General features: G+C 47.0%; 2 protein-coding genes across 4 annotated transcripts; one reads left to right on the top strand and one right to left on the bottom strand.

The window, feature by feature from the left end:
* Window positions 1-545: 545 nt before the first annotated feature.
* Window positions 546-26,179, bottom strand: LOC115005901 (guanine nucleotide-binding protein subunit alpha-11-like). 3 transcript variants are annotated; one of them, XR_003831999.1, is made up of 8 exons: window positions 25,830-26,179; window positions 24,916-25,100; window positions 23,535-23,689; window positions 23,076-23,207; window positions 22,345-22,459; window positions 21,970-22,123; window positions 10,846-10,992; window positions 546-624 (listed from the first exon to the last, which is right to left on the bottom strand). XR_003831999.1 is itself a non-coding variant. In XM_029427869.1 (7 exons), exons 1-7 carry the CDS (start codon window positions 25,981-25,983, stop codon window positions 15,693-15,695), a joined length of 1,080 nt encoding a protein of 359 aa, XP_029283729.1. In that variant the 5' UTR covers window positions 25,984-26,176; the 3' UTR covers window positions 15,519-15,692. The 3 variants fall into 3 exon arrangements, 1 of the variants encoding a protein (XP_029283729.1); XR_003831998.1 differs by lacking the exon at window positions 546-624 and adding an exon at window positions 9,985-10,105; XM_029427869.1 differs by lacking the exons at window positions 546-624; window positions 10,846-10,992 and adding an exon at window positions 15,519-15,877 and having other exon boundaries at window positions 25,830-26,176.
* Window positions 11,639-14,417, top strand: LOC115005902 (myelin-oligodendrocyte glycoprotein-like). The gene is made up of 5 exons (XM_029427871.1): window positions 11,639-11,851; window positions 12,781-13,155; window positions 13,400-13,492; window positions 13,601-13,698; window positions 13,797-14,417. Exons 1-5 carry the CDS (start codon window positions 11,758-11,760, stop codon window positions 13,839-13,841), a joined length of 705 nt encoding a protein of 234 aa, XP_029283731.1. The 5' UTR covers window positions 11,639-11,757; the 3' UTR covers window positions 13,842-14,417.
* Window positions 26,180-27,446: the final 1,267 nt, after the last annotated feature.

Below are 27,446 nucleotides of genomic sequence, written 5' to 3'. Positions count from 1 at the left end.
ACGAGGGCGATGGCCACCACAGGAAGTAGAACGTGTGCGAGGGGGGGGCGAGGTGGCGCAGGACGCCCTGCTTCACAACAGAAACACCACAGCTTGGCCTCAATGCAAACCAACATAGTAAACTGTCTTTGTGCTGGAACACACCAAAGATCTCCAAACACAAACTGATTTATGTCGTTCAGATTCAATCACTGGTTCAACAGCCAATCAGCACAAATCAGGACCAAAGAACCCAACAGCTGATCTGAATCACGTGTTCTGGTGAAGGTCTGCGTCTCCCCGGGTCGTTTTACTTTACATTGCATGCATTACATTTTACCACTTTGAAAAAGTGTATTTATATTTTTAGAGACTGCAGTTTGCAGAGACTCCACGTCTCACCTCTGACAGTCAGCCGGCTCTGTGGTGACTCTCCATCACCAGAGATGCTGCAGCTGTAGAGTCCTTCATCAGACCTGGACACACTTTTAATGATCATCTCTCCTGTAGAGCTGCTCCTGATGAGGCGGCCATCTTTATAGAAGTCAGCTGTGAGGCTGGACGACGTCTTGTTCCTGCAGCTCAGAGTCACAGCGTCTCCCTCCGTCACAGGGAGGACCGGACTCTGCAGGATCACAGCTCCAGCTGAGTGACAAGACAAGAAGACAGCAACACGTGTTGTATGAAGAACAAGACTTTGTTCCTTCTCCGTGCACCTTGAGGTTGCAGACCGGATCATTTACAAGATATGTTTTGTTCCAGTGTAAATAATACTACTAATAATAATAATAATCTTTATTTGTATAGCACCTTTCATACAAGAATTGCAAACAGCAAAAACATAACAATTAGTACAAGATTAGAATAATATCATTTATAGAACAATAATCACAGTGTTGATGTAAATGAGTCTGAAGTAACATTATAAATATAGCTGAATTAAAATAGCAGATAAACGCGTTGTGGTTTCCCAAATTGTTAGAGTTGTGTTAAACTTTTAGTCTCCTCCTGCTGGATGTTACAGAGGAGTCTCCTGCTGGATGTTACAGAGGAGTCTCCTCCTGCTGGATGTTACAGAGGAGTCTCCTCCTGCTGGATGTTACAGAGGAGTCTCCTGCTGGATGTTACAGAGGAGTCTCCTGCTGGATGGATGTTACAGAGGAGTCTCCTCCTGCTGGATGGATGTTACAGAGGAGTCTCCTGCTGGATGTTACAGAGGAGTCTCCTCCTGCTGGATGTCACAGAGGAGTCTCCTCCTGCTGGATGTTACAGAGGAGTCTCCTCCTGCTGGATGGATGTTACAGAGGAGTCTCCTCCTGCTGGATGGATGTTACAGAGGAGTCTCCTGCTGGATGTTACAGAGGAGTCTCCTCCTGCTGGATGTCACAGAGGAGTCTCCTGCTGCTGGATGTTACAGAGGAGTCTCCTCCTGCTGGATGTTACAGAGGAGTCTCCTGCTGCTGGATGTTACAGAGGAGTCTCCTGCTGGATGTTACAGAGGAGTCTCCTCCTGCTGGATGTTACAGAGGAGTCTCCTCCTGCTGGATGTTACAGAGGAGTCTCCTCCTGCTGGATGTCACAGAGGAGTCTCCTCCTGCTGGATGTCACAGAGGAGTCTCCTCCTGCTGGATGTTACAGAGGAGTCTCCTGCTGGATGTTACAGAGGAGTCTCCTCCTGTTGGATGTTACAGAGGAGTCTCCTCCTGTTGGATGTTACAGAGGAGTCTCCTGCTGCTGGATGTTACAGAGGAGTCTCCTCCTGCTGGATGTTACAGAGGAGTCTCCTCCTGCTGGATGTTACAGAGGAGTCTCCTCCTGCTGGATGTCACAGAGGAGTCTCCTCCTGCTGGATGTTACAGAGGAGTCTCCTCCTGCTGGATGTTACAGAGGAGTCTCCTGCTGCTGGATGTTACAGAGGAGTCTCCTGCTGGATGTTACAGAGGAGTCTCCTCCTGCTGGATGTTACAGAGGAGTCTCCTCCTGCTGGATGTTACAGAGGAGTCTCCTCCTGCTGGATGTCACAGAGGAGTCTCCTCCTGCTGGATGTCACAGAGGAGTCTCCTCCTGCTGGATGTCACAGAGGAGTCTCCTCCTGCTGGATGTTACAGAGGAGTCTCCTGCTGGATGTTACAGAGGAGTCTCCTCCTGCTGGATGTTACAGAGGAGTCTCCTCCTGCTGGATGTCACAGAGGAGTCTCCTCCTGCTGGATGTCACAGAGGAGTCTCCTCCTGCTGGATGTTACAGAGGAGTCTCCTCCTGCTGGATGTTACAGAGGAGTCTCCTGCTGCTGGATGTTACAGAGGAGTCTCCTCCTGCTGGATGTTACAGAGGAGTCTCCTCCTGCTGGATGTTACAGAGGAGTCTCCTGCTGGATGTTACAGAGGAGTCTCCTCCTGCTGGATGTTACAGAGGAGTCTCCTCCTGCTGGATGTTACAGAGGAGTCTCCTGCTGGATGTTACAGAGGAGTCTCCTCCTGCTGGATGTTACAGAGGAGTCTCCTCCTGCTGGATGTCACAGAGGAGTCTCCTGCTGCTGGATGTTACAGAGGAGTCTCCTCCTGCTGGATGTTACAGAAGAGTCTCCTCCTGCTGGATGTCACAGAGGAGTCTCCTGCTGCTGGATGTTACAGAGGAGTCTCCTCCTGCTGGATGTTACAGAGGAGTCTCCTGCTGCTGGATGTCACAGAGGAGTCTCCTGCTGCTGGATGTTACAGAGGAGTCTCCTGCTGCTGGATGTTACAGAGGAGTCTCCTCCTGCTGGATGTTACAGAAGAGTCTCCTCCTGCTGGATGTTACAGAGGAGTCTCCTCCTGCTGGATGTTACAGAAGAGTCTCCTCCTGCTGGATGTTACAGAGGAGTCTCCTGCTGGATGTTACAGAGGAGTCTCCTCCTGCTGGATGTTACAGAGGAGTCTCCTGCTGGATGTTACAGAGGAGTCTCCTCCTGCTGGATGTTACAGAGGAGTCTCCTCCTGGATGTTACAGAGGAGTCTCCTCCTGCTGGATGTTACAGAGCACGGTTATATCTCCTGCTGGATGTTACAGAGCAGTCTCCTCCTGCTGGATGTTACAGAGGAGTCTCCTCCTGCTGGATGTTACAGAGGAGTCTCCTCCTGCTGGATGTTACAGAGGAGTCTCCTGCTGGATGTTACAGAGGAGTCTCCTCCTGCTGGATGTTACAGAGGAGTCTCCTCCTGGATGTTACAGAGGAGTCTCCTCCTGCTGGATGTTACAGAGCACGGTTATATCTCCTGCTGGATGTCACAGAGGAGTTTCCTCCTGCTGGATGTTACAGAGGAGTCTCCTCCTGCTGGATGTTACAGAGGAGTCTCCTGCTGGATGTTACAGAGCACGGTTATATCTCCTGCTGGATGTCACAGAGGAGTCTCCTCCTGCTGGATGTTACAGAGCACGGTTATATCTCCTGCTGGATGTCACAGAGGAGTCTCCTCCTGCTGGATGTTACAGAGCACGGTTATATCTCCTGCTGGATGTCACAGAGGAGTCTCCTCCTGCTGGATGTTACAGAGGAGTCTCCTCCTGCTGGATGTTACAGAGGAGTCTCCTGCTGGATGTTACAGAGGAGTCTCCTGCTGCTGGATGTCACAGAGGAGTCTCCTCCTGCTGGATGTTACAGAGGAGTCTCCTCCTGCTGGATGTTACAGAGGAGTCTCCTGCTGCTGGATGTTACAGAGGAGTCTCCTCCTGCTGGATGTTACAGAGGAGTCTCCTCCTGCTGGATGTTACAGAGGAGTCTCCTGCTGGATGTTACAGAGGAGTCTCCTCCTGCTGGATGTTACAGAGGAGTCTCCTCCTGCTGGATGTTACAGAGGAGTCTCCTGCTGGATGTTACAGAGGAGTCTCCTCCTGCTGGATGTTACAGAGGAGTCTCCTCCTGCTGGATGTCACAGAGGAGTCTCCTGCTGCTGGATGTTACAGAGGAGTCTCCTCCTGCTGGATGTTACAGAAGAGTCTCCTCCTGCTGGATGTCACAGAGGAGTCTCCTGCTGCTGGATGTTACAGAGGAGTCTCCTGCTGCTGGATGTTACAGAGGAGTCTCCTCCTGCTGGATGTTACAGAAGAGTCTCCTCCTGCTGGATGTCACAGAGGAGTCTCCTGCTGCTGGATGTTACAGAGGAGTCTCCTCCTGCTGGATGTCACAGAGGAGTCTCCTGCTGCTGGATGTTACAGAGGAGTCTCCTCCTGCTGGATGTCACAGAGGAGTCTCCTGCTGCTGGATGTTACAGAGGAGTCTCCTGCTGCTGGATGTTACAGAGGAGTCTCCTCCTGCTGGATGTTACAGAAGAGTCTCCTCCTGCTGGATGTTACAGAGGAGTCTCCTCCTGCTGGATGTTACAGAAGAGTCTCCTCCTGCTGGATGTTACAGAGGAGTCTCCTGCTGGATGTTACAGAGGAGTCTCCTCCTGCTGGATGTTACAGAGGAGTCTCCTGCTGCTGGATGTTACAGAGGAGTCTCCTCCTGCTGGATGTTACAGAGGAGTCTCCTCCTGCTGGATGTTACAGAGGAGTCTCCTGCTGCTGGATGTTACAGAGGAGTCTCCTCCTGCTGGATGTTACAGAGGAGTCTCCTCCTGCTGGATGTTACAGAGGAGTCTCCTCCTGCTGGATGTTACAGAGGAGTCTCCTCCTGCTGGATGTTACAGAGGAGTCTCCTGCTGGATGTTACAGAGGAGTCTCCTCCTGCTGGATGTTACAGAGGAGTCTCCTCCTGGATGTTACAGAGGAGTCTCCTCCTGCTGGATGTTACAGAGCACGGTTATATCTCCTGCTGGATGTCACAGAGGAGTTTCCTCCTGCTGGATGTTACAGAGGAGTCTCCTCCTGCTGGATGTTACAGAGGAGTCTCCTGCTGGATGTTACAGAGCACGGTTATATCTCCTGCTGGATGTCACAGAGGAGTCTCCTCCTGCTGGATGTTACAGAGCACGGTTATATCTCCTGCTGGATGTCACAGAGGAGTCTCCTCCTGCTGGATGTTACAGAGGAGTCTCCTCCTGCTGGATGTTACAGAGGAGTCTCCTGCTGGATGTTACAGAGGAGTCTCCTGCTGCTGGATGTCACAGAGGAGTCTCCTCCTGCTGGATGTTACAGAGGAGTCTCCTCCTGCTGGATGTTACAGAGGAGTCTCCTGCTGGATGTTACAGAGGAGTCTCCTGCTGCTGGATGTCACAGAGGAGTCTCCTCCTGCTGGATGTTACAGAGGAGTCTCCTCCTGCTGGATGTTACAGAGGAGTCTCCTCCTGCTGGATGTTACAGAGGAGTCTCCTCCTGCTGGATGTTACAGAGGAGTCTCCTGCTGGATGTTACAGAGGAGTCTCCTGCTGCTGGATGTCACAGAGGAGTCTCCTCCTGCTGGATGTTACAGAGGAGTCTCCTCCTGCTGGATGTTACAGAGGAGTCTCCTCCTGCTGGATGTTACAGAGGAGTCTCCTCCTGCTGGATGTTACAGAGGAGTCTCCTCCTGCTGGATATTACAGAGGAGTCTCCTGCTGCTGGATATTACAGAGGAGTCTCCTGCTGCTGGATATTACAGAGGAGTCTCCTCCTGCTGGATGTTACAGAGGAGTCTCCTCCTGCTGGATGTTACAGAGGAGTCTCCTCCTGCTGGATATTACAGAGGAGTCTCCTCCTGCTGGATGTTACAGAGGAGTCTCCTCCTGCTGGATGTTACAGAGGAGTCTCCTCCTGCTGGATGTCACAGAGGAGTCTCCTGCTGCTGGATGTTACAGAGGAGTCTCCTCCTGCTGGATGTTACAGAAGAGTCTCCTCCTGCTGGATGTCACAGAGGAGTCTCCTGCTGCTGGATGTTACAGAGGAGTCTCCTCCTGCTGGATGTTACAGAGGAGTCTCCTGCTGCTGGATGTCACAGAGGAGTCTCCTGCTGCTGGATGTTACAGAGGAGTCTCCTGCTGCTGGATGTCACAGAGGAGTCTCCTCCTGCTGGATGTTACAGAAGAGTCTCCTCCTGCTGGATGTTACAGAGGAGTCTCCTCCTGCTGGATGTTACAGAAGAGTCTCCTCCTGCTGGATGTTACAGAGGAGTCTCCTGCTGGATGTTACAGAGGAGTCTCCTCCTGCTGGATGTTACAGAGGAGTCTCCTGCTGGATGTTACAGAGGAGTCTCCTCCTGCTGGATGTTACAGAGGAGTCTCCTCCTGGATGTTACAGAGGAGTCTCCTCCTGCTGGATGTTACAGAGCACGGTTATATCTCCTGCTGGATGTTACAGAGGAGTCTCCTCCTGCTGGATGTTACAGAGGAGTCTCCTCCTGCTGGATGTTACAGAGGAGTCTCCTCCTGCTGGATGTTACAGAGGAGTCTCCTCCTGCTGGATGTTACAGAGGAGTCTCCTGCTGCTGGATGTTACAGAGGAGTCTCCTCCTGCTGGATGTTACAGAGGAGTCTCCTCCTGCTGGATGTTACAGAGGAGTCTCCTCCTGCTGGATGTTACAGAGGAGTCTCCTGCTGGATGTTACAGAGGAGTCTCCTCCTGCTGGATGTTACAGAGGAGTCTCCTCCTGGATGTTACAGAGGAGTCTCCTCCTGCTGGATGTTACAGAAGAGTCTCCTCCTGCTGGATGTTACAGAGGAGTCTCCTGCTGGATGTTACAGAGGAGTCTCCTGCTGGATGTTACAGAGGAGTCTCCTCCTGCTGGATGTTACAGAGGAGTCTCCTGCTGCTGGATGTTACAGAGGAGTCTCCTCCTGCTGGATGTTACAGAGGAGTCTCCTGCTGCTGGATGTTACAGAGGAGTCTCCTCCTGCTGGATGTTACAGAGGAGTCTCCTCCTGCTGGATGTTACAGAGGAGTCTCCTCCTGCTGGATGTTACAGAGGAGTCTCCTCCTGCTGGATGTTACAGAGGAGTCTCCTGCTGGATGTTACAGAGGAGTCTCCTCCTGCTGGATGTTACAGAGGAGTCTCCTCCTGGATGTTACAGAGGAGTCTCCTCCTGCTGGATGTTACAGAGCACGGTTATATCTCCTGCTGGATGTCACAGAGGAGTTTCCTCCTGCTGGATGTTACAGAGGAGTCTCCTCCTGCTGGATGTTACAGAGGAGTCTCCTGCTGGATGTTACAGAGCACGGTTATATCTCCTGCTGGATGTCACAGAGGAGTCTCCTCCTGCTGGATGTTACAGAGCACGGTTATATCTCCTGCTGGATGTCACAGAGGAGTCTCCTCCTGCTGGATGTTACAGAGGAGTCTCCTCCTGCTGGATGTTACAGAGGAGTCTCCTGCTGGATGTTACAGAGGAGTCTCCTGCTGCTGGATGTCACAGAGGAGTCTCCTCCTGCTGGATGTTACAGAGGAGTCTCCTCCTGCTGGATGTTACAGAGGAGTCTCCTGCTGGATGTTACAGAGGAGTCTCCTGCTGCTGGATGTCACAGAGGAGTCTCCTCCTGCTGGATGTTACAGAGGAGTCTCCTCCTGCTGGATGTTACAGAGGAGTCTCCTCCTGCTGGATGTTACAGAGGAGTCTCCTCCTGCTGGATGTTACAGAGGAGTCTCCTGCTGGATGTTACAGAGGAGTCTCCTGCTGCTGGATGTCACAGAGGAGTCTCCTCCTGCTGGATGTTACAGAGGAGTCTCCTCCTGCTGGATGTTACAGAGGAGTCTCCTCCTGCTGGATGTTACAGAGGAGTCTCCTCCTGCTGGATGTTACAGAGGAGTCTCCTCCTGCTGGATATTACAGAGGAGTCTCCTGCTGCTGGATATTACAGAGGAGTCTCCTGCTGCTGGATATTACAGAGGAGTCTCCTCCTGCTGGATGTTACAGAGGAGTCTCCTCCTGCTGGATGTTACAGAGGAGTCTCCTCCTGCTGGATGTTACAGAGGAGTCTCCTCCTGCTGGATATTACAGAGGAGTCTCCTCCTGCTGGATGTTACAGAGGAGTCTCCTCCTGCTGGATGTTACAGAGGAGTCTCCTCCTGCTGGATGTCACAGAGGAGTCTCCTGCTGCTGGATGTTACAGAGGAGTCTCCTCCTGCTGGATGTTACAGAAGAGTCTCCTCCTGCTGGATGTCACAGAGGAGTCTCCTGCTGCTGGATGTTACAGAGGAGTCTCCTCCTGCTGGATGTTACAGAGGAGTCTCCTGCTGCTGGATGTCACAGAGGAGTCTCCTGCTGCTGGATGTTACAGAGGAGTCTCCTGCTGCTGGATGTCACAGAGGAGTCTCCTCCTGCTGGATGTTACAGAAGAGTCTCCTCCTGCTGGATGTTACAGAGGAGTCTCCTCCTGCTGGATGTTACAGAAGAGTCTCCTCCTGCTGGATGTTACAGAGGAGTCTCCTGCTGGATGTTACAGAGGAGTCTCCTCCTGCTGGATGTTACAGAGGAGTCTCCTGCTGGATGTTACAGAGGAGTCTCCTCCTGCTGGATGTTACAGAGGAGTCTCCTCCTGGATGTTACAGAGGAGTCTCCTCCTGCTGGATGTTACAGAGCACGGTTATATCTCCTGCTGGATGTTACAGAGGAGTCTCCTCCTGCTGGATGTTACAGAGGAGTCTCCTCCTGCTGGATGTTACAGAGGAGTCTCCTCCTGCTGGATGTTACAGAGGAGTCTCCTCCTGCTGGATGTTACAGAGGAGTCTCCTGCTGCTGGATGTTACAGAGGAGTCTCCTCCTGCTGGATGTTACAGAGGAGTCTCCTCCTGCTGGATGTTACAGAGGAGTCTCCTCCTGCTGGATGTTACAGAGGAGTCTCCTGCTGGATGTTACAGAGGAGTCTCCTCCTGCTGGATGTTACAGAGGAGTCTCCTCCTGGATGTTACAGAGGAGTCTCCTCCTGCTGGATGTTACAGAAGAGTCTCCTCCTGCTGGATGTTACAGAGGAGTCTCCTGCTGGATGTTACAGAGGAGTCTCCTCCTGCTGGATGTTACAGAGGAGTCTCCTCCTGGATGTTACAGAGGAGTCTCCTCCTGCTGGATGTTACAGAGCACGGTTATATCTCCTGCTGGATGTCACAGAGGAGTTTCCTCCTGCTGGATGTTACAGAGGAGTCTCCTCCTGCTGGATGTTACAGAGGAGTCTCCTGCTGGATGTTACAGAGCACGGTTATATCTCCTGCTGGATGTCACAGAGGAGTCTCCTCCTGCTGGATGTTACAGAGCACGGTTATATCTCCTGCTGGATGTCACAGAGGAGTCTCCTCCTGCTGGATGTTACAGAGGAGTCTCCTGCTGCTGGATGTTACAGAGGAGTCTCCTGCTGGATGTTACAGAGGAGTCTCCTGCTGCTGGATGTTACAGAGGAGTCTCCTCCTGCTGGATGTTACAGAGGAGTCTCCTGCTGGATGTTACAGAGGAGTCTCCTGCTGCTGGATGTCACAGAGGAGTCTCCTCCTGCTGGATGTTACAGAGGAGTCTCCTGCTGGATGTTACAGAGGAGTCTCCTGCTGCTGGATGTCACAGAGGAGTCTCCTGCTGCTGGATGTTACAGAGGAGTCTCCTCCTGCTGGATGTTACAGAGGAGTCTCCTCCTGCTGGATGTTACAGAGGAGTCTCCTCCTGCTGGATGTTACAGAGGAGTCTCCTCCTGCTGGATGTTACAGAGGAGTCTCCTCCTGCTGGATGTTACAGAGGAGTCTCCTCCTGCTGGATGTTACAGAGGAGTCTCCTCCTGCTGGATGTTACAGAGGAGTCTCCTCCTGCTGGATGTTACAGAGCACGGTTATATCTCCTGCACTATTTTACTTATTTTTCATGTCTTAAGTTTACTGTATGTTTCTTTGCTGGAGGACTGAAGATTGTACTGCCCTGTAGCTGTAGCGCACATGACGATGAAGCCTTTGACTCCCTGAGGATGCAGCTTTAAGTTACTTCACTTTTGTTTTGTTAAACTCACCGGTCACAGTGATGTGGACGGCGTCTCTGCACTCTCCTGCTGCAGACTCACACCAGTACGCCCCAGTGTCTGATGGGTAAAGGTCGTCGATGACGCATTGGGATTCATTCACTCTCTCCCAGGGTTTCAAACAGTCTTCCTTTACGTGTGCAGATGTGTTCCTCTTCACTCTCCACTCAGAAGACATTCCCTCACAGCTCAGAGAGACGGACTCGTACTGAAAGAACTGGGATGTGTTGGGAAGGACTCTCAGAGCGGCTGCAACAGAACAGAGATGAAGGCAGGTTGAGACCAGAAGAACCAGCAGTAAAACATGCCTGAACAAGCTCGACACCTTCTTCACCTTCTCCTGCTTCCTCGTTTCACTGCGCATGTTATTCTGAACAATAAGTAAAGTGTCATTTGTGACCCGAAATAAACCTCTCATCACTGCAACGGGCGAAATGAAAGAACCAAAGAAGAAGCAACCAAAGCTTCTCATGTCGCCCACAGTCCAACATGTAAAAGGAGCTGCTGTCAGCGGGAAACCACAACAAGAGAAAGTCACCAACGCGGACTCTTACAGATGGTTTGTGCACAGACTGTGTTGCATCGTGTTGCAGCTGGTTCCCTAATGTGTGTACCCTTTACTGCACCATAAAACGTATTATTTACTTATTAGTGCAAAAAGGTTTCCTGTGCTTCATACAACATTAAGAGAAGATAAAACAGGACATTGTTGTGCAACATATAGAAACCATACGATATGCATACTGTCAGAAACAAGGTCAACATATATCATGTGTCAAGGAGCTTCTTGATGAAGATGTGTGTGATCAGTACGAGTCGTCGTTTCCTGAGGTGCAAAACATCCTTTCTGGAGATTACTTGAATATTATGTTCGTGCTATTCTCTATCTTTGAATCTGACCGCAGAGAAGATTCAACAGAACGTCTTTTGTGTAACAACAGAATCAAAGTTAACTTGGAGCTCAATCAGAGCGTGGATTCAGTACTCACCGGCGACAGCGCAGAGGGTCGTCATCATCGCCATGCTGATGTCTGACTGACTGTCTGACTGGGGGCTGCATCACACCTCCAGTAAAGGATGATGCCACAGCTTCCTGCTCCACTTCTTGTGACCCCACTGTTTGTGTTGGTCTTCATCTGTTGAGGATGAAGTGTGCAAAATGTAAAGAGAGACTCATGATTCATGTCTATGAATGTTGAAGTACTTTCTAACAGGGTGCTTGATGTCCCACACACGTATCTATCATTAATTATCATTTATTGATGAAAGAATAATGCTGTCAGCGTTCTCTTTTATTTCTCTGTGAGGATTTGTTGCTTTTTTTCTGATTTACATTGTTGTTTATTAATTATCTTTAAGGATTTTATATTGTTGGTCACAACAGATCATTTACCTTTTTAGTAACATTTCACATTCTGTGTTATTTCCAGTTGGTGTGTTGGGTTCCCCAGAGTTTCTACAAATGATATGTTTAAGCAACTTAAAACTGGATTCAGATCCCTTGATTTACCTGTTTAAACAAAGAATATATACTTTATTCAAACGGGCAGATTAATTAAAAGGTGTTTCAAGATGGTGATTAATCATGAATCATCACTTTTTAGGAGCGGCCAATTAAAATACTGCCGACTCATGTAAAAATATATGTTTTCAGGACAGCTTCATGGAAAACAAAAGATTAATGGATTCTGGTTTTGATTTCTGTTGCGTTTATTCAATAAGGAAGATAATAACGTTGTTTTGTTGCTAAGAGAAACGTAATGGAATGTTCCACGTACGACGTCAACGTAATGACGTAGGGAGCGTCGCTATAAGAAACAGCGTAACAGCCATTCCTTCAGTCAGAGCTCGTGGAGGACATCACGACAGACACCAGCTCTCTGTCTCTACCGGATCTTTTTATGAGGCACTTCGGAGTTGTGGAGTTTGTCCTTCCTTTAGTTCTCTGGACCTTCAGAATACCTTTCTGTGTGACAGCCCGGACGGAGGATGAAGGTAACATCAAGACTTTCCTTCCTTTCATTCATCATAACTGCAGAGATCAGTGGAGACTGGACCCGTTTACTGTCCGTGAACTAAAGTCAGCCACTATATACTTTATATACTTTATATATATATACACACATACATACTTTACAGCTGCTTTGTAACTTCAGGAGGAGAAATAACCGTGAAGAGATTTACGTTTATATTTGGCCAACATTAGTGAACAGGTAACACACCTGTCAGAACTGCAATCACACAACTGACCAATTACAGCAGCACACATTTAATGCACATAAAGAAATAAAGTTCTGTGAAAGGAGAAAGTGATGAGCTCACCTTAATACAAAGATATGATTCAATAAGTGACTCTCACGTGACAGTTGATAAACATCACAGATAACTTTATCACATGTCGCCAACACGTGATAAAGTTATACATGACTCTTCTATCCCATCTTCATCATAACTACACAATATGACTTGTTTTCAGAAGCTTGATGTGTTTACATGATGCCACTCTTTATCTCTGAGGGGAAACCAGTTCGTGACTTTGTTTCCTGACTGATGGGATTTCTTTATTCAAAAGAAACTAAGAGAATACTCTTAACTTTTAAATCCATTCATATTGTTTTGTGAGTTGTATGTGAGAATAACCTGAAGATATTAAGTGTTGGTCGTTCGCCTTCAGGAACTTATCGGCCTTATCTTGTAAAGCAGTGATGGAAACAGCTGTTTTATTATTCTTTAGAGATCATTGAAGTCATTTATATTGTTAAAGGGAACATTGTTGGTTTCATCTGGAGAAACTGAGATCGACATTTTATTGACCAGACGATGAATTGAGAGAAACAAACCCGTCAGATTGAATAGATAACGAAAAAGAATCATTAAAAGAGTTTCTAACTTCCAACACTTCACGTTTAAATGTCGTGTTCCAGCGCCTCGAGTGATTGGAGCACCTCGGCCAATCATCGCTGCTGTGGGCGACGACGTCATCCTGCCGTGCCACCTGCAGCCCACGTTCAACGTGCAGCGGCTGACGGTGGAGTGGTCTTTGCCCGACCTCAAGCCGGACCCCTCAGATCGGCTGAGGGGGGTCAAGTACGTGCACATCTACAGGAAACGAGAAGAAGACCGCACCATGAAGATCCAGTCGTACAGCGGGAGGACGTCGCTGTTCACACAAGAACTGACAAACGGAAACATTTCGCTGGAGATCAAGAACGTGACGCTCGCAGACGGAGGGAGGTACAGATGTTTCATCCCGAAGTTAAGGAGCCGAGTGAGGCAGGCGACTGTACGACTTGTTGTTGGTGAGCAGCTGTCCAGATGTTCGGTTCATTGTTTCACATCAAGTGACGAAACACACGAGTGCTGCTGGTCCAAAGGGATTCTGTGAGCTGAATGTGTAGTAACACATGAGCTGTGATGAAGATGATGATGAAGATGATGATGATGATAGATGTGATGACATCAGCGTCAACAGTCTGGATGTTTTGGCTTGAGTTGCCTTGAAAGTGCTTGAATTTGACTTTGTATACATCTGATTTCTTTCAGTACCAACCTCTGTTGAAACGTGGACGACGGAGACGCCGCTGCTTCCCAGAACTCTGGAACATCCCGACCCAAAGAAGGAGCCGGACGCTGAAGGTGAGAACTGCCGCGCCGGAGACACGAGTTTGGAAATGAAGACTTTCAGCGTTATTGCTTTTAGTCGCTCTGTCTTCCACTTACTGAAGCGTTTCTGTTTCACATCAGGTGGACTTGATCTGAACATTTGGATCCCGGCTCTGGTTATCTCCTTACTGGTCCTGGTCGGGGGGGTCGGATGTTTACTCAAACACAAATCTCAAGATGTAAGTCAGAAAGAAACTAAAGGTTTTGTTGCTTCTTGTGTAAATGAAAGTAAAGTGATGTTTAGTTGATGTATTAATCACGTCTGTCCCGTTTTTAGCTTCTGAAGTATAACCTCGCCCCCCGTGGAGCTGCTCAGAGGTGACTAGGAGCGCAGGGTCTTCAAACCTGCAGCACGTCCAGCCCAGTGGAGCAGCAGGCGGGAGGTCTTCAGGGTGGATGCAGAACGTGAGTCTGACTGAAGATGAACTCTTTAAGGAATTGGAAGAAACTGAAACTGAAGGATTGTTAACAAAAACAAAGGAGACGTGTGAAACATCAGCGACGGGATCGTTTCATCCACATGAGACCTGCAGAGAGAAAGGTGTGTGTGTGTGTGTGTGTGTGTGTGTGTGTGTGTGTGTGTGTGTGTGTGTGTGTGTGCCAGAGAAGAAGAACTGATGATCACTTCATGTTTACTCGTATTATATTATATTGTGTGTGTGTGTGTGAACCAGAGAAGAAGAACTGATGATCACTTCATGTTTACTCGTATTATATTATTTCTGCTTTGTGAATTGAAACTTTTGTGTGTTAGAAACTTGTTGTATAATTAAATGGAGATGAAGCGTTTGCACTCTGTTCAGGGACATTATAATGTCTTACAGTACGTTCAGTGTACTTGAGTGTTTGCACTAACGTGCACGTAGCATGGTAAAATAAAGGTATTTTAAATAACGTTCATGTGTCTGACGGTGGAGCTGCAGCTCCTCCAGTTCTCACTTCATGTTGAATATAAAACCTTTAACCTCGAGGGCGGAACAAGTCCCGGTCTGAAACGTTGCGTTTCGGTCATAATGGATCTTCAGCCATGTTTTAAATGGTTCTTTCGTCGACCACCACAGTTTGTTTTATGCCAACGAATCGATCTGTTAAATGTTTCCAGCTCGCTCTGCGTAACGTCAGTTCTTTGTTCTTTCCTGCAACGTGATTGGACGATGCCGGATCAAACAAACTGCATCTTTAAGAGTTCGTAGGTTCAGGAAATTAATTGACTTTTTAATTCGAGTTGTGAATGTTTTGATTTGTCTCGACGCCTCTGCAAAGTTACAGATGAGGCACATTTTAGAATTGCGTTGATACAGAATGTCCCTAAACTCTTAATAATTCACTTGTACATCCTCTTTATACATATAATACGGTATAAAGAGCTGTACAGGAAGGGAATGTGCACATCTTTAACTTTTGTTTTGAAAGTGCAGTTTGAGAGCTCTGTAGGTGAAGATCCAAAAAAACGCATGAGCCTACATTTCCCATCATGCATCATTCGATAGCGTCTGTCGCGCTCCCTGCTGGTAACCCTCCAAAGACTCTGAATCTGATGAGCTGCTCTGTACAGAAGCTCATTCAAAACCGAACTTTATTAAGATCTCACGTGACAGTGGAACATTAATAAAACCTGAGTCATTGAGCAGCAGGTGGACGCACTGACCTCCACGTCCTTTAAAGTGAGCAACCTCTGGGTCGACAGGATGTCCTTCAATCATCCATTAAACTGTGACCCCCGAAAACCAACCAAGAGCTCCAGCTTCAGAGAACTCAAGTGAGACTGCACTAGAACTTAGTGACCGTGAAGTCACCCGGCGGCTTGTGGTCTTAAAGCCTTCAGTTTGGCGTTTTTGGTTGTCGCCATCTTGGTTAAAGTTGTAATACGAAAACACGGACGAGACCAAAACACGTGGTAGCCAGCTGTCAATCACAAGAGCCTCGCTGAAAGAGTTAACATGAACTCCGAAAGGACATTTTGTTTAGTTTTATTCGACACGTTTATATTTGACGTGATTTCATTGAAATGTGAAGAACAGCAAAGACGGTACACAGGGAGGCGTCTCGTGCTGCTGATGCTCGTGATGCGTGGTGTGACGTGCTGCTGAGGAAAACTCGCGTCTCCATTGCCTCCATTTCCTGTCGTGGATCATAATGTCCATCTTAATGAATCCCTGCAGAGCAGATTGAATTACCACAAGCTGGGACATTCCATGTTCCTGCGGAGGATCTGATCGTTCAGCTCTCTGAAGAAGAACTTGGTGTTGTTTGTGTCTGTGGCGCAAATGAAGTGAGAGTAGACGATGATGTGCGGACTGAGAGCACTGAACATCGTGACGAAGAAATCTTTCGCTGCGTCGACGTCCCAGCGGGGGCCTGGTGGAGAGAGACGGCACGTCAGTACAGCAGTAGTTACATAAAGGTGTCTCTCTCTCTCTCTCTCTCTCGGTGCATGCTGGGAGTTTGGTTGTGTGAGTGAGACGCTGAGCAGGTGCTATTTCGATACTTTCTTTTTCTTTCTTTATTTAATAATGGGTTTTGATTTAACTTAGTTCATTGGTGACAGCTTGATTTAGTTTACTTTTTGGTGCGTTTGGGTGGATAGTCGGGGTGCTCTTGGGTGTTTTTCTCCTGCCGGTGTTCTGCCGGCCGGCATCTGACGTCATGGAAAATGGAGACTATACCAAGCTAACGAGAAAGCACGGGATCAAAATATCAGCCGGCTTCCCGTGTAGCGTTGAGGAGATCGGGTTAGCTGTGGGAGACAAGGTCGGACATGGCAGTGTGAAGTCTCTGGCACGGATGAACGGGGCAGTTGTCATCTTCCTGGACCAGGTGGAGCGGGTGCACCGCGTCATCGAGACAGGTATTACGGTGAGCGGAGTGTTTGTGCAGGTGATGCCACTCACTCTGCCCGCAACCAAAGTTATAATATCAAATGTCCCTCCGTTCATAACCAATGAGTTTCTCAGCAGAGAACTATCCAGACACGGGAAAGTTGTTTCCCCGGTAAAAAGGATTCTGTCTGGATGTAAGTCTCAGTTGCTGAAGCACGTAGTGTCTCACCGAAGACAGCTCTATATGATACTGAATAACCGAGATGCGGAGCTCAACCTCCGCTTCCACGTTAAAGTAGATGATTATGAATACGTGTTATTTACAACTTCATCGGTTATGAAATGTTTTGGTTGCGGGGAGGAGGGACACACCGCGAGAAGCCTGTCCGAAGCGCGGGGATCCAGCTCCGCCTGGTCTTGGAGGAGCGGCTGCCGCTCCCCCGGCGGGGGGCTCTTCGCCGGGAGAGGCCGCGGCTTCGGAGGAGGGCTCTCCGCTGGGGCGGCCGTTGGCCGCTCCACGCGCCGCGTCAGGACGCGCAGCTGCTGTGTCCAGCTTTGTACACGGGATAGGTGGTGTTAATTCACTTGGTGTGGTGGAAAAAAATGGGGAAAAAAAACAAAAAAAAACAGGGAGAGGAAGTACAGGGGGTGTCAGGTGGTATGGGAGGAGAAGAGGTAGAGGAGGTAGGTGGTTTAGAGGAGATGGGTGGTGTGGAAGAAGTGAGTGGTGCAGAGGAGGTGGGTGAGATAAGAGTAGAAGGTTTAAAGGAGGTGAGTGATGTAGTAAAAGAGGGGGGGTGCAGAGGAGGTGAGTGAAGTAAGAGTAGAAGAGGTAAAGGAGGTGAGTGATGCAGAGGAGGTGAGTGGTGCAGAGGAGGTGAGTGAGGTAAGAGCAGAAGAGGTAAAGGAAACGGGCGATGTAGTAGAGGAAATGGGTGGTGTAGAAGGGGAGGGGACAGAAAAAATACAGGTTCCGTGGAGTGAGCAGGTAGAAGAGGCTGAGATGGAGGAAGAGGTAATAAAACAAAAACCTGCCACAAAACGGAAAAAGAAAAGTCGGAGTGCATCCAGTGATGCCAAGAATAGTAAAGTCGGGGAGGAAGGACAGACAGGCAGGAAGCAGGGACAGGCAGAAGACAGTGCTAGTGAAGAGGAGTGTGTGTCAGACAGCAGCTACATCCCTGGTTTTACTCTGAGCAACAGCCAGAAAACAAAAATGTACTCAGTTGAAATGTTGAAAGTTTTTCTCCAACACACAAAAAACCAACACGGAGTAAAAGTGGAGGATTATTTTCTGGATTTACTCGTTTTTATTAGCTCAGCCAGATTTCATATGAGCCAAAAAGAGTCTGGCCTCATTGAGCAGGAGGTTTATAGATTAAAAAAAACTGGTGCTTAAAGTAAAAAAACAAATAAACAGTGATGATGGGGGTCTTAATTAATTTATTTGTTTTTATTTTTTCTTATTTTAACATCTCAGCCATGGATACTTTTAAAGTGGGTGTTTTAAATGTGAACGGAGCCAGAGTTTTTAAAAAAAGGACACAAATTTATGAAACTGCAAAATTAAAACACATTGATGTCCTTTTTTTACAGGAGACGCACAGCGACGGCTCTAACGAGATAGACTGGAGGAGGGAGTGGGAAGGGGAAGTCATTTTAAGCCACAACACATCTCTTAGTGGAGGAGTGGGCTTCCTCTTCTCCAAATCTTTTACTCCAGTCTCACTGGAGGTCGAGTATTTTATCGAGGGGAGGTTGCTTTTAGTAAAAGCCCGGTTTGACCTTTTTAATGCTGTTTTTATAAATGTGTATGCCCCAACAATCGGTGCAGAGAGGAAGTTGTTTTTACAAAAAATTAATGATGTTTTAAATAGCTGTGCCTCGGAGGATTTTTTATTCTTGGGGGGGATTTTAACTGTACAGAAAATGCTTTTTTAGATGCATCCAGCGTCCCAGCATGTTCTGAGGCAGCTGGTCCGCTCTCATGGTCTGGTGGATGTATGGAGGAGGATGAACGCAGAGGCTAAACAATACACATGGTCCCATTGCAGAGAAAATAGGATTTCCTCTGCCAGGTTAGATCGTATTTATTGTTTTAAACATCATTTTAACATTTTTAAAATGTGTAATATTATACCTGTTGGTTTTACAGATCACTCTTTGCTTTTATGTAATGTTTTTATTAGAAATGTGTTGCCAAGAAGCGCATACTGGCACTTTAACTCTTAAAAAATTTGAGAAGCTTTTATTTATTTCTGGAGTGTTTTTAGGCAAAGGAAGAGTGATTTTAACAGTCTTAGGCAGTGGTGGGACCATGGTAAGACTGAAATTAAAATGCTTTGTCAGCAGCACACCCTCAATGTCACACATGACATCACCAGATCTATGAAAGACCTGAAGGGTGATATAGTGGAACTAGAACAAATAAGGGAGTCCACAGGAGATCGAGGATATATTGAAATCCTCAAAGTAAAAAAAATGGCATTAGCCGACCTGCTAGACGTTAAAGTCCAGGGCGCACTGGTCCGGTCCCGGTTCCAAACGCCACCGAAATGGATGCTCCATCTAGTTTCTTCTTCGGCCTGGAGAAGAAGAACGGACAGAAGAGGGTAATCCACTCACTGCTCTCAGTCACAGGGCAAGAGATAACGGAACCAAGCCAGATCAGAACACGGGCTGTGAGTTTTTATTCCTCCCTATACTCGAGTGAGTATGAGGGGGAGGAAACGTTTTTAGAGGGGTTTTTAGGGGGACTACCTCAGGTAGCAGAGCAAACCAACTCACAGCTGGAGGGGCCGTTGACCACACGGGAGCTACAGGCTGCTCTGCAGAAAATGCAAGGACGGCGGGCTCCCGGCATCGACGGCCTCACTGTTGAGTTTTTTAAAGCATATTGGGACATTTTAGCAACAGATCTTTTAGATGTTTTTAACGAGAGTCTGGCCTCTGGTTCCATGCCGATGTCCTGCCGCAGGGCCGTGATAACGCTCCTGCCCAAGAAAGGAAACCTGCAGGACATCGGAAACTGGCGCCCTGTGTCTTTGCTGTGTGTGGATTACAAGCTTCTGTCCAAGGCTCTGGCCACCAGGCTGGGGGGGGCTATGGAGCAGGTCATCCACCGGGACCAGACCTACTGTGTGCCCGGCAGGTCCATGGTAGACAATGTCTACCTAATTCGAGATGTTTTGGAGGTCTCCAGCTCATTGGGCTTTGATACTGGTCTGATTTCTCTAGACCAGGAAAAGGCCTTTGACCGTGTTGAGCACAACTTCCTCTGGAAAGTAATGGAGAAGTTTGGGTTCAGCGCTGGTTTCATAGGCAAGATCAAGGTGTTGTACAGTGAAGTTGAGAGTGTGCTGAAGTTTAATGGTACTCTGTGTGCTCCTTTTAGAGTGTGTAGAGGGGTCCGGCAGGGCTGTGCTCTGTCGGGGATGCTCTATGCGCTCTCCCTGGAACCTCTCCTCTGCAAAATACGCTCCAGCCTACAAGGTCTGGTTTTACCTGGTTTTAATAGCAGATTTGTTTTATCCGCATACGCAGATGATATTATTGTTTTTATTAAAAGCCAGAGAGATGCGGACATTTTAACAGATATAGTAGATAGTTTTAGTGTAACATCGGCAGCGAAGGTAAATTGGAAGAAAAGTGAGGCCCTCGCTGTCGGGGAGTGGCGTGGCGGTCTCCCAGTTCTTCCCCAGAGCCTCACCTGGAGAACTGACGGCCTGAAATATCTCGGCGTGTTTGTAGGAAAAGAAATTATTGTCCAGAAGAACTGGGAGAACGTCACAGAAAAGATTCAGGGAAAGCTTTCCAAGTGGAAGTGGCTGCTCCCTCAGATGTCTTTTAAAGGTAGGGTTTTGGTTTTAAACAACCTTGTAGCATCCCAATTGTGGCACCGTCTGACCTGTGTAGACCCTCCCTCAGGCCTTTTAGCAAAACTACAGAAAGAAATGGTAGATTTTTTTTGGGATGGTCTACACTGGGTGCCACAGGGGGTGCTGTTTTTATCCAGAGAGGAGGGGGGACAGGGCCTTGTCCACCTGGCCAGCCGAACAGCCACTTTTAGACTTCAGTTTTTACAAAAATATCTTACCGGCCCGGCTGATTTGGTGTGGAGAGATGTGACCAGCTGCATTCTCAGACGTGTAAATAACCCGGGGCTGGATGCTGCTCTGTTTTTAACTGATTCTAATTTTTTTAAGTTAAATGGGCTGCCTCCATTTTATCAGGGTGTTTTTAAGTCTTGGGCCCTTTTTAATCATAAAAGGTGTCCAATGTCGGACTCTCTGCACTGGTTGTTGAAGGAGCCTTTAATTTACAGAGCCAGGCTGGACGTCAGCAGCAGCAGCACACCCAGCCTGATGGTGGCGCTCTGCAGGTCCAGAACCCTGTGCTTGCAGCAACTGGTGGATGCAGTGGGGCCGGCGCTGAGTGATGCCCGAGCCCTGGGCTTTCTGCTGGGTCTGACCTCCGCTCGAGTGGCCGAGAGGATTCTGGAGCTGTGGAGCCAGAGGCTATCGGGGAAGGAGAAGAGAATAATAAAAGACTACAGTGACGGGAAGGCTTCTCCAGACCCAGCAGACCCTTTTCCAGAGATCAACCTGAGCCCAGGGCTGGGAGAACTGACCGGTCCCCTGCTCAAGGTCACCAACCCGGCAGGACTGACGCTGCACAGAGCCGACAAAAAGACTCTATATATGAACTGTGTAAAAAGCATCCACAAGAAAGGCCTGTGCAGCAGAACAGAGAGGGGCAGGAGGCCAAGACAGTGTGGCTCGTGCAATATCAGGGCAAGACTCTGGCTCGATTTTAGGTTTCACAAACATACCGGGGATCTCGACACTTTTAAAGAACGTTGGTGTTTTAAAAATATTATCTGCACTGTGAACAATGAATGTTTACACTTTGCACAGGTTTTTATTGGATAATTTTTATATATTTATAGAATTGTTATTTATAAATATATATTTTTTGATATATGATTTTTCGTTACACTTTATGAGTAAACTGTTTGTTTTATGAATATGTAAATAAAGTGTTTTTGAAAAATCAAAAAAAAATCTCTGTCTCACACTCTCTGTCTGTCTGTCTGTCTCTCTCTCTGTCTGTCTCTCTATGTATGTTTGTCTCTCTCTCTCTTTCTCGCTCTCTCTCTCTCTCTCTCTCTCTCTATGTCTCTCTCTCTCTATGTCTCTCTCTCTCTCTCGCTCTCTCTCTCTCTCTCTCTCTATGTCTCTCTCTCTCTATGTCTCTATGTCTCTGTCTCTCTGTATCTCTCTCTCTGTCTGTATCTCTCTGTCTGTCTCTCTCTGTCTGTGTGTCTGTCTCTCTCTCTCTGTGTGTCTGTCTCTCTGTGTGTCTCTCTGTCTGTCTCACTCTCTCTGTGTCTGTCTCTCTGTCTCTCTGTGTCTGTAACATTAGAGACAGTTGCAGATACTTGATTTGAAGTGGAGGATATATTTATCAGATGTCTGAAGATGTTAATAATCAGATTTTACATATTTGTGAAGGTTTAGCTGCTAAAATGAAACTTCGTGTCACTTTAAATCCTGAAGCAGCAGCAGACGGAGACGCTAAGCTGCTGTAAAGCTGCTGTATTAAACCCTGTGATGCTGCGTGTTTCCTCACCATCGTATTCAGGGAAGTAGTCGACCAAATGTGAGTTCATGAGTTTCTCCTCCAGTAGGTCCGTCTTGTTGAGCAGCAACACTAATAAAGGATCGTGGAGGCTCCTCGATGTGACGATGGTCCGGAACAAGTCGACGCTTTGCTTCATGCCATTCTTTGGAACGGAAAATTCAATGAGCTGTAATCTTGACATGACGCAGGATGTTGACATGTTGACATCCTGTGTCATGTCAAGATGTTATAAAGATCTGACGGTGACTTCTGTTCTTAGCTTCTGACTTTGATAAATGGGTTAATTTTTGGCAATTAAATAAAGAAGACGTGCCTCCCACACCAAAGTGCCACGTTCTATAGACGTGAAGGAAGACGTCTCACCTCCTGCTGGTCGTACTCGCTGAGCGGCACCACGAACATGATGGACTGACACTCGTCGAAACATTGGAACTTGTCCCACTTCCTCCATGAATACGAGCTGCCAACATCCAGCATCCTACAGCCACCGAAACATCACACGTTACACGTCATACAGCATGAAGACAAACAACGGGCCTGAGCAGGTCTTACATCTGAACGCTTCATTTAAGTGAGGAGACGAGCATTAAAAATGAAACTAAATACTAAGTTGAAAATAATATTATTATTTATATCATTTTAATTTAAGGGGAGATGAATAATATAAAAATTTAAAATGATATAAATAATATTAAGGGGAGGTGAATAATATAAAAATAATAAATACAAAATTATATAAATAATATTAAGGGGAGATGAATAATATAAAAATTTAAAATGATATAAATAATATTAAGGGGAGGTGAATAATATAAAAATAATAAATACAAAATTATATAAATAATATTAAGGTGAGATGAATAATATAAAAATTAAAAATGATATAAATAATATTAAGGGGAGATGAATAATATAAAAATAATACATTAAAATGCTAACAGATTATCGAGCCTCAGAATATCATCATACTGAATAACATAAATACAACATTCATGATGTAAAGTCACATCCAGTAGGATAATGCCGTCGTCCTGAGACATCCATCAAATGTAAATCTACAACATCCAAATATTACAGCGACACGAAACACTCACCTGTAGAACAAATCCCCCACTTTAAAGGGGTAATCTGTAATACTGGCAGTGGTGGGCAGCCGGACCCTCAGCACGTCCTGCTCCGTGGGGAGATAAGCAGCGTCACAAATTCGGTCGATGTCATTCAGGTAGCTGTTAACACAGGTAAGAAAAAGAAAAGCAGTGCGAGGGGTGAGGAGGACGGAGGAGACGTCTGATTTAAAGACAGTGAATGAAGCAGTTTGAGGTTAAAAACATGACCGGAGAGGAAACGTTACCTTCAGGAACATCACACATTTCTCAGAACTCACTACAAGTCTAATCGTTTTTATACCGTTTATCTCAGAAATGTTACATATTTGACCTTTAAGCCTTTGGTAATAGCGGAGCCTTGAGAGTGCATTAAACAGACGACCAGCACATGAAACAACGTAAACTGTTTGACAGTGCGAGGAGTTGTTGGCTTCTGTCGACACTCACTATTTGGCCGAGTCTAAGAGCTGGTATTTCCTCCTGAGATCGTAACATTCCTGAATCCCTGGGTCGCTCCACAGGCTCCTGATGGCGTCAACATGAAGCTTTGTTAACGTTGTGACCTTCTCCGCATCCACCCCACGGACGAGACTGGCGTTTGCCTGAAGATCAGAACGAGACGCTGAAATTACAAAAACAGAAAACAGAAGCGACTTTCTGCTTCGGAAAAATAGTAATAAAGTATATTTCCATCAAGCTGCTTCAAAAATGATCTTTCTTTCTTTATACGAAAACGTCAAACTGGATCAATATGAAGCACAACATCGGGACGGCTGTGTAACATCTCGTGTACTTTCCAAAAGACAGTCGTCTCCATAAATGGACAAAACTCTGGCAGCAGCAAAACTAAACACTCGTAAATTCCTAGCATGCAGTAACCCTCGTAGAGAGGACACGGCGTGCAGTAACCCTCGAGAGGACACGGCGTGCAGTAACCCTCGCGGAGAGGACACAGCGTGCAGTAACCCTCGAGAGGACACGGCGTGCAGGAACCCTCGTAGAGAGGACACGGCGTGCAATAACCCTCGTAGAGAGGACACGGCGTGCAGTAACCCTCGTAGAGAGGACACGGCGTGCAATAACCCTCGTAGAGAGGACACGGCGTGCAATAACCCTCGTAGAGAGGACACGGCGTGCAATAACCCTCGTAGAGAGGACACGGCGTGCAGTAACCCTCGAGAGGACACGGCGTGCAGTAACCCTCGTAGAGAGGACACGGCGTGCAGTAACCCTCGTGGAGAGGACACGGCGTGCAGTAACCCTCGTGGAGAGGACACGGCGTGCAATAACCCTCGTAGAGAGGACACGGCGTGCAATAACCCTCGTAGAGAGGACACGGCGTGCAGTAACCCTCGAGAGGACACACGAACACAGCGTGCAGTAACCCTCGTAGAGAGGACACAGCGTGCAATAACCCTCGTAGAGAGGACACGGCGTGCAGGAACCCTCGTAGAGAGGACACGGCGTGCAGTAACCCTCGTAGAGAGGACACGGCGTGCAGGAACCCTCATAGAGAGGACACGGCGTGCAGGAACCCTCGTGGAGAGGACACGGCGTGCAGGAACCCTCGTAGAGAGGACACGGCGTGCAGTAACCCTCGTAGAGAGGACACGGCGTGCAGTGACCCTCGTAGAGAGGACACGGCGTGCAGGGACCCTCGTAGAGAGGACACGGCGTGCAGTAACCCTCGTAGAGAGGACACGGCGTGCAGTAACCCTCGTAGAGAGGACACGGCGTGCAGGAACCCTCGTAGAGAGGACACGGCGTGCAGTAACCCTCGTAGAGAGGACACAGGGACGCGGCGTGCAGAGGACACAGGGGGCTCCACCTGGTTGTGTTCACACTTGTAGTGGATCTGTAACGTGTCCATGGCCCGGATCAGGACTTGCATGGCTGTGAAGATGTTCTGGTGGATCGGCCGGGTGAAGCCTCTCTTGTCCTCGTCAGAGTATCCACCGCCATGAAGGATCCTCATCTGCCTGATGAGCGTGCTCTTCCCACTCGCATTAATTCCTGTCCACCCACAGATACATGGCGTTACTGAGCGCACCAGGAAAATACATCGTGAAACAGTTTGTTGCAACACATCCGATTATTCTTCACTGAATTATTTTGCCCGTAATCTACATAAAAGCAAAAAGAGTTAAAAATGTAAATACCAGAGAAAGAACGGTGTCAGATGTGTGAGACACGACAAACTGCTGCTAATAATAATAATAATAATAATAATAATAATAATAATAATAATAATAATAATAATAATATTAATAATATAATCTTGTAGAATAATGCAATTGTATAAATTAAACCACCACATTAGCTCAACCTCAAACAGCAACACCCCTGCATGTTAATGCATCAATAATAATCCTATGATGATAAAGTACTTTAAGAATATGGAGTCATGGGAGTGCCATTAAAGAGAATACATCTGCAAAACAATAAGAAAATATATAAAGAGAAATAATAAATGTCTTTTATTTATTTCTCTTTATATTCCCACATTTAGTTTATTTACTTATTTCATATTATTCCTGTTTACATCTCCACATGTATTTATTTGTGTGGCCCTCCTATGACTCCATACAGCTGTTGCTCTGCTACACACACTTGTGAGTGTGTGTGTGTACAGAAGGGTGTCGGCTGCTTCTGTACACACACACACTTGTGAGTGTGTGTGTGTACAGAAGGGTGTCGGCTGCTTCTGTACACACACACGAGTCTCAGGCTGGATGTTCTCACCCAGCAGCAGCACCTTGACCTGGAACTTGAGCTCCTTTCTCTCCTGGCGGATCTGGAAATCGATCCCACGGCTGATCCTGAGAGCCTCGCGGGCCTCGCGGGCCTCGCGGGCCTCGCGGCTGAGGCAGCAGTCCCGGAGGGGGCTCAGGGTCATTCTCACCGCTGGATAACACCTCGAGAGGGAGGGAGTGCTTTCACTGCACAGCCGGCAAAACAACACACAACTGGCAAAAGTGTGAAAGAAAAGGAAGCTGCACGAGAGGAAGAGAGTCCAGATGTGTCTTCTGGCTTCAAACAGCCGGAGTATATAAACAACAGTGGACCACGTGACACACGGGGGCCGGGCCCTGCTGGGAAACCACGTGGGCGTTCACCATCTATTCATTCATCTAAACAAAGAGACGTCTCATCCACACATATAGAACATAAATATGAACACAAGGTGATAAATACTCGTCCATACAGTTCATCAGAAACATGTAATAAAGTAAACTATGGTCGAAATAATAAAATAAATAGATAAGTAAATATCACACAAGCTGTTTATTCTGCATGTTGATGCAGGTTTTGGTTTGTTTATCATCTCTTATGTGGAATCTTCCAGAAAATAACTTTTATTTTTCTCATCACAGTCACAACAACATTTTAATTCTGGGAGGGCTTTCACTGTTGCATTGTGGGAACACATCTCCGGTGTAACTGGAATAATTACATTTCCTGCTGCTGCTTTGATTCTGATGACAGATTACAACATTAAAAAGAAATGCTAACTGAATGTAACATTTAAATGAAATAAATAATAGTGCAATATTTAACAGCCTCGTTTAAAGAGCTGTACAGCGACAACAACAATGATAATTAAATGTGCAGCGTGTTCCTCTGTGAAGCACTCGCACTACTTACTTACATAGAATATGTTATATTTATATATAAATATAAGTCCTTTAGGTAAACGGATGCAGAGTTTGAGTCTCTTAAATATGCATTTATATAAATATGTAAACTTTGTCTGGTTGTGTGTCTCCCTCTAGTGTTACAAGAGTGACACCAACCAACAAGTAGTGTGTGTGCACGCTTTACTTTGCTGCTGTTTCAGCATTAAAGTGCATCCCAAATGATTCTGCAAAGTTAACCTTTAAGGTCATCTTGGCTTCTTACTTTGGTGGATTTTAGAGAGTAGATGGAAAACAGTGAGTCTACTGCTCCTTAAGTTTATTACACATCCATGTTTAGATTAGAATAAACAGTTCTCACATTTTGCCTCATAATTCAGATTAAACAGAATGACGACTGCTTCCAAAATATCTGCAATATTTTTATTTTAATGTCACTTCATCACAAGTTTTTACTTCATTGGCAAATCGTGAGTTTGTCGAGTCTGTGATCTAAATGTAGCGACACGTGTCTCCCTCTACATCTGTGGAATAACTAATATGGGCTGTTGATAAGAAATCCAATTATTGTCAATTCTTTGGTGTTTAATCCACTGTTTTTGCTCATCCTGCCCATAGTCTTATTTGTTTGTTATAAATGTACAAAAACAAACACGCAGCAAAGATTCATTGTAAAATTCTGAGATCGCTAAATCAGAATTATGATATAAAAATGTTGACGTCT

Source organism: Cottoperca gobio, unplaced genomic scaffold, assembly GCF_900634415.1.
Source record: "Cottoperca gobio unplaced genomic scaffold, fCotGob3.1 fCotGob3_396arrow_ctg1, whole genome shotgun sequence".
Taxonomy (NCBI): Eukaryota; Metazoa; Chordata; class Actinopteri; order Perciformes; family Bovichtidae; genus Cottoperca; species Cottoperca gobio.
The sequence above is the reverse complement of the archived record's forward strand: the minus strand, read 5'-3'. Positions and strand labels throughout refer to the sequence as shown.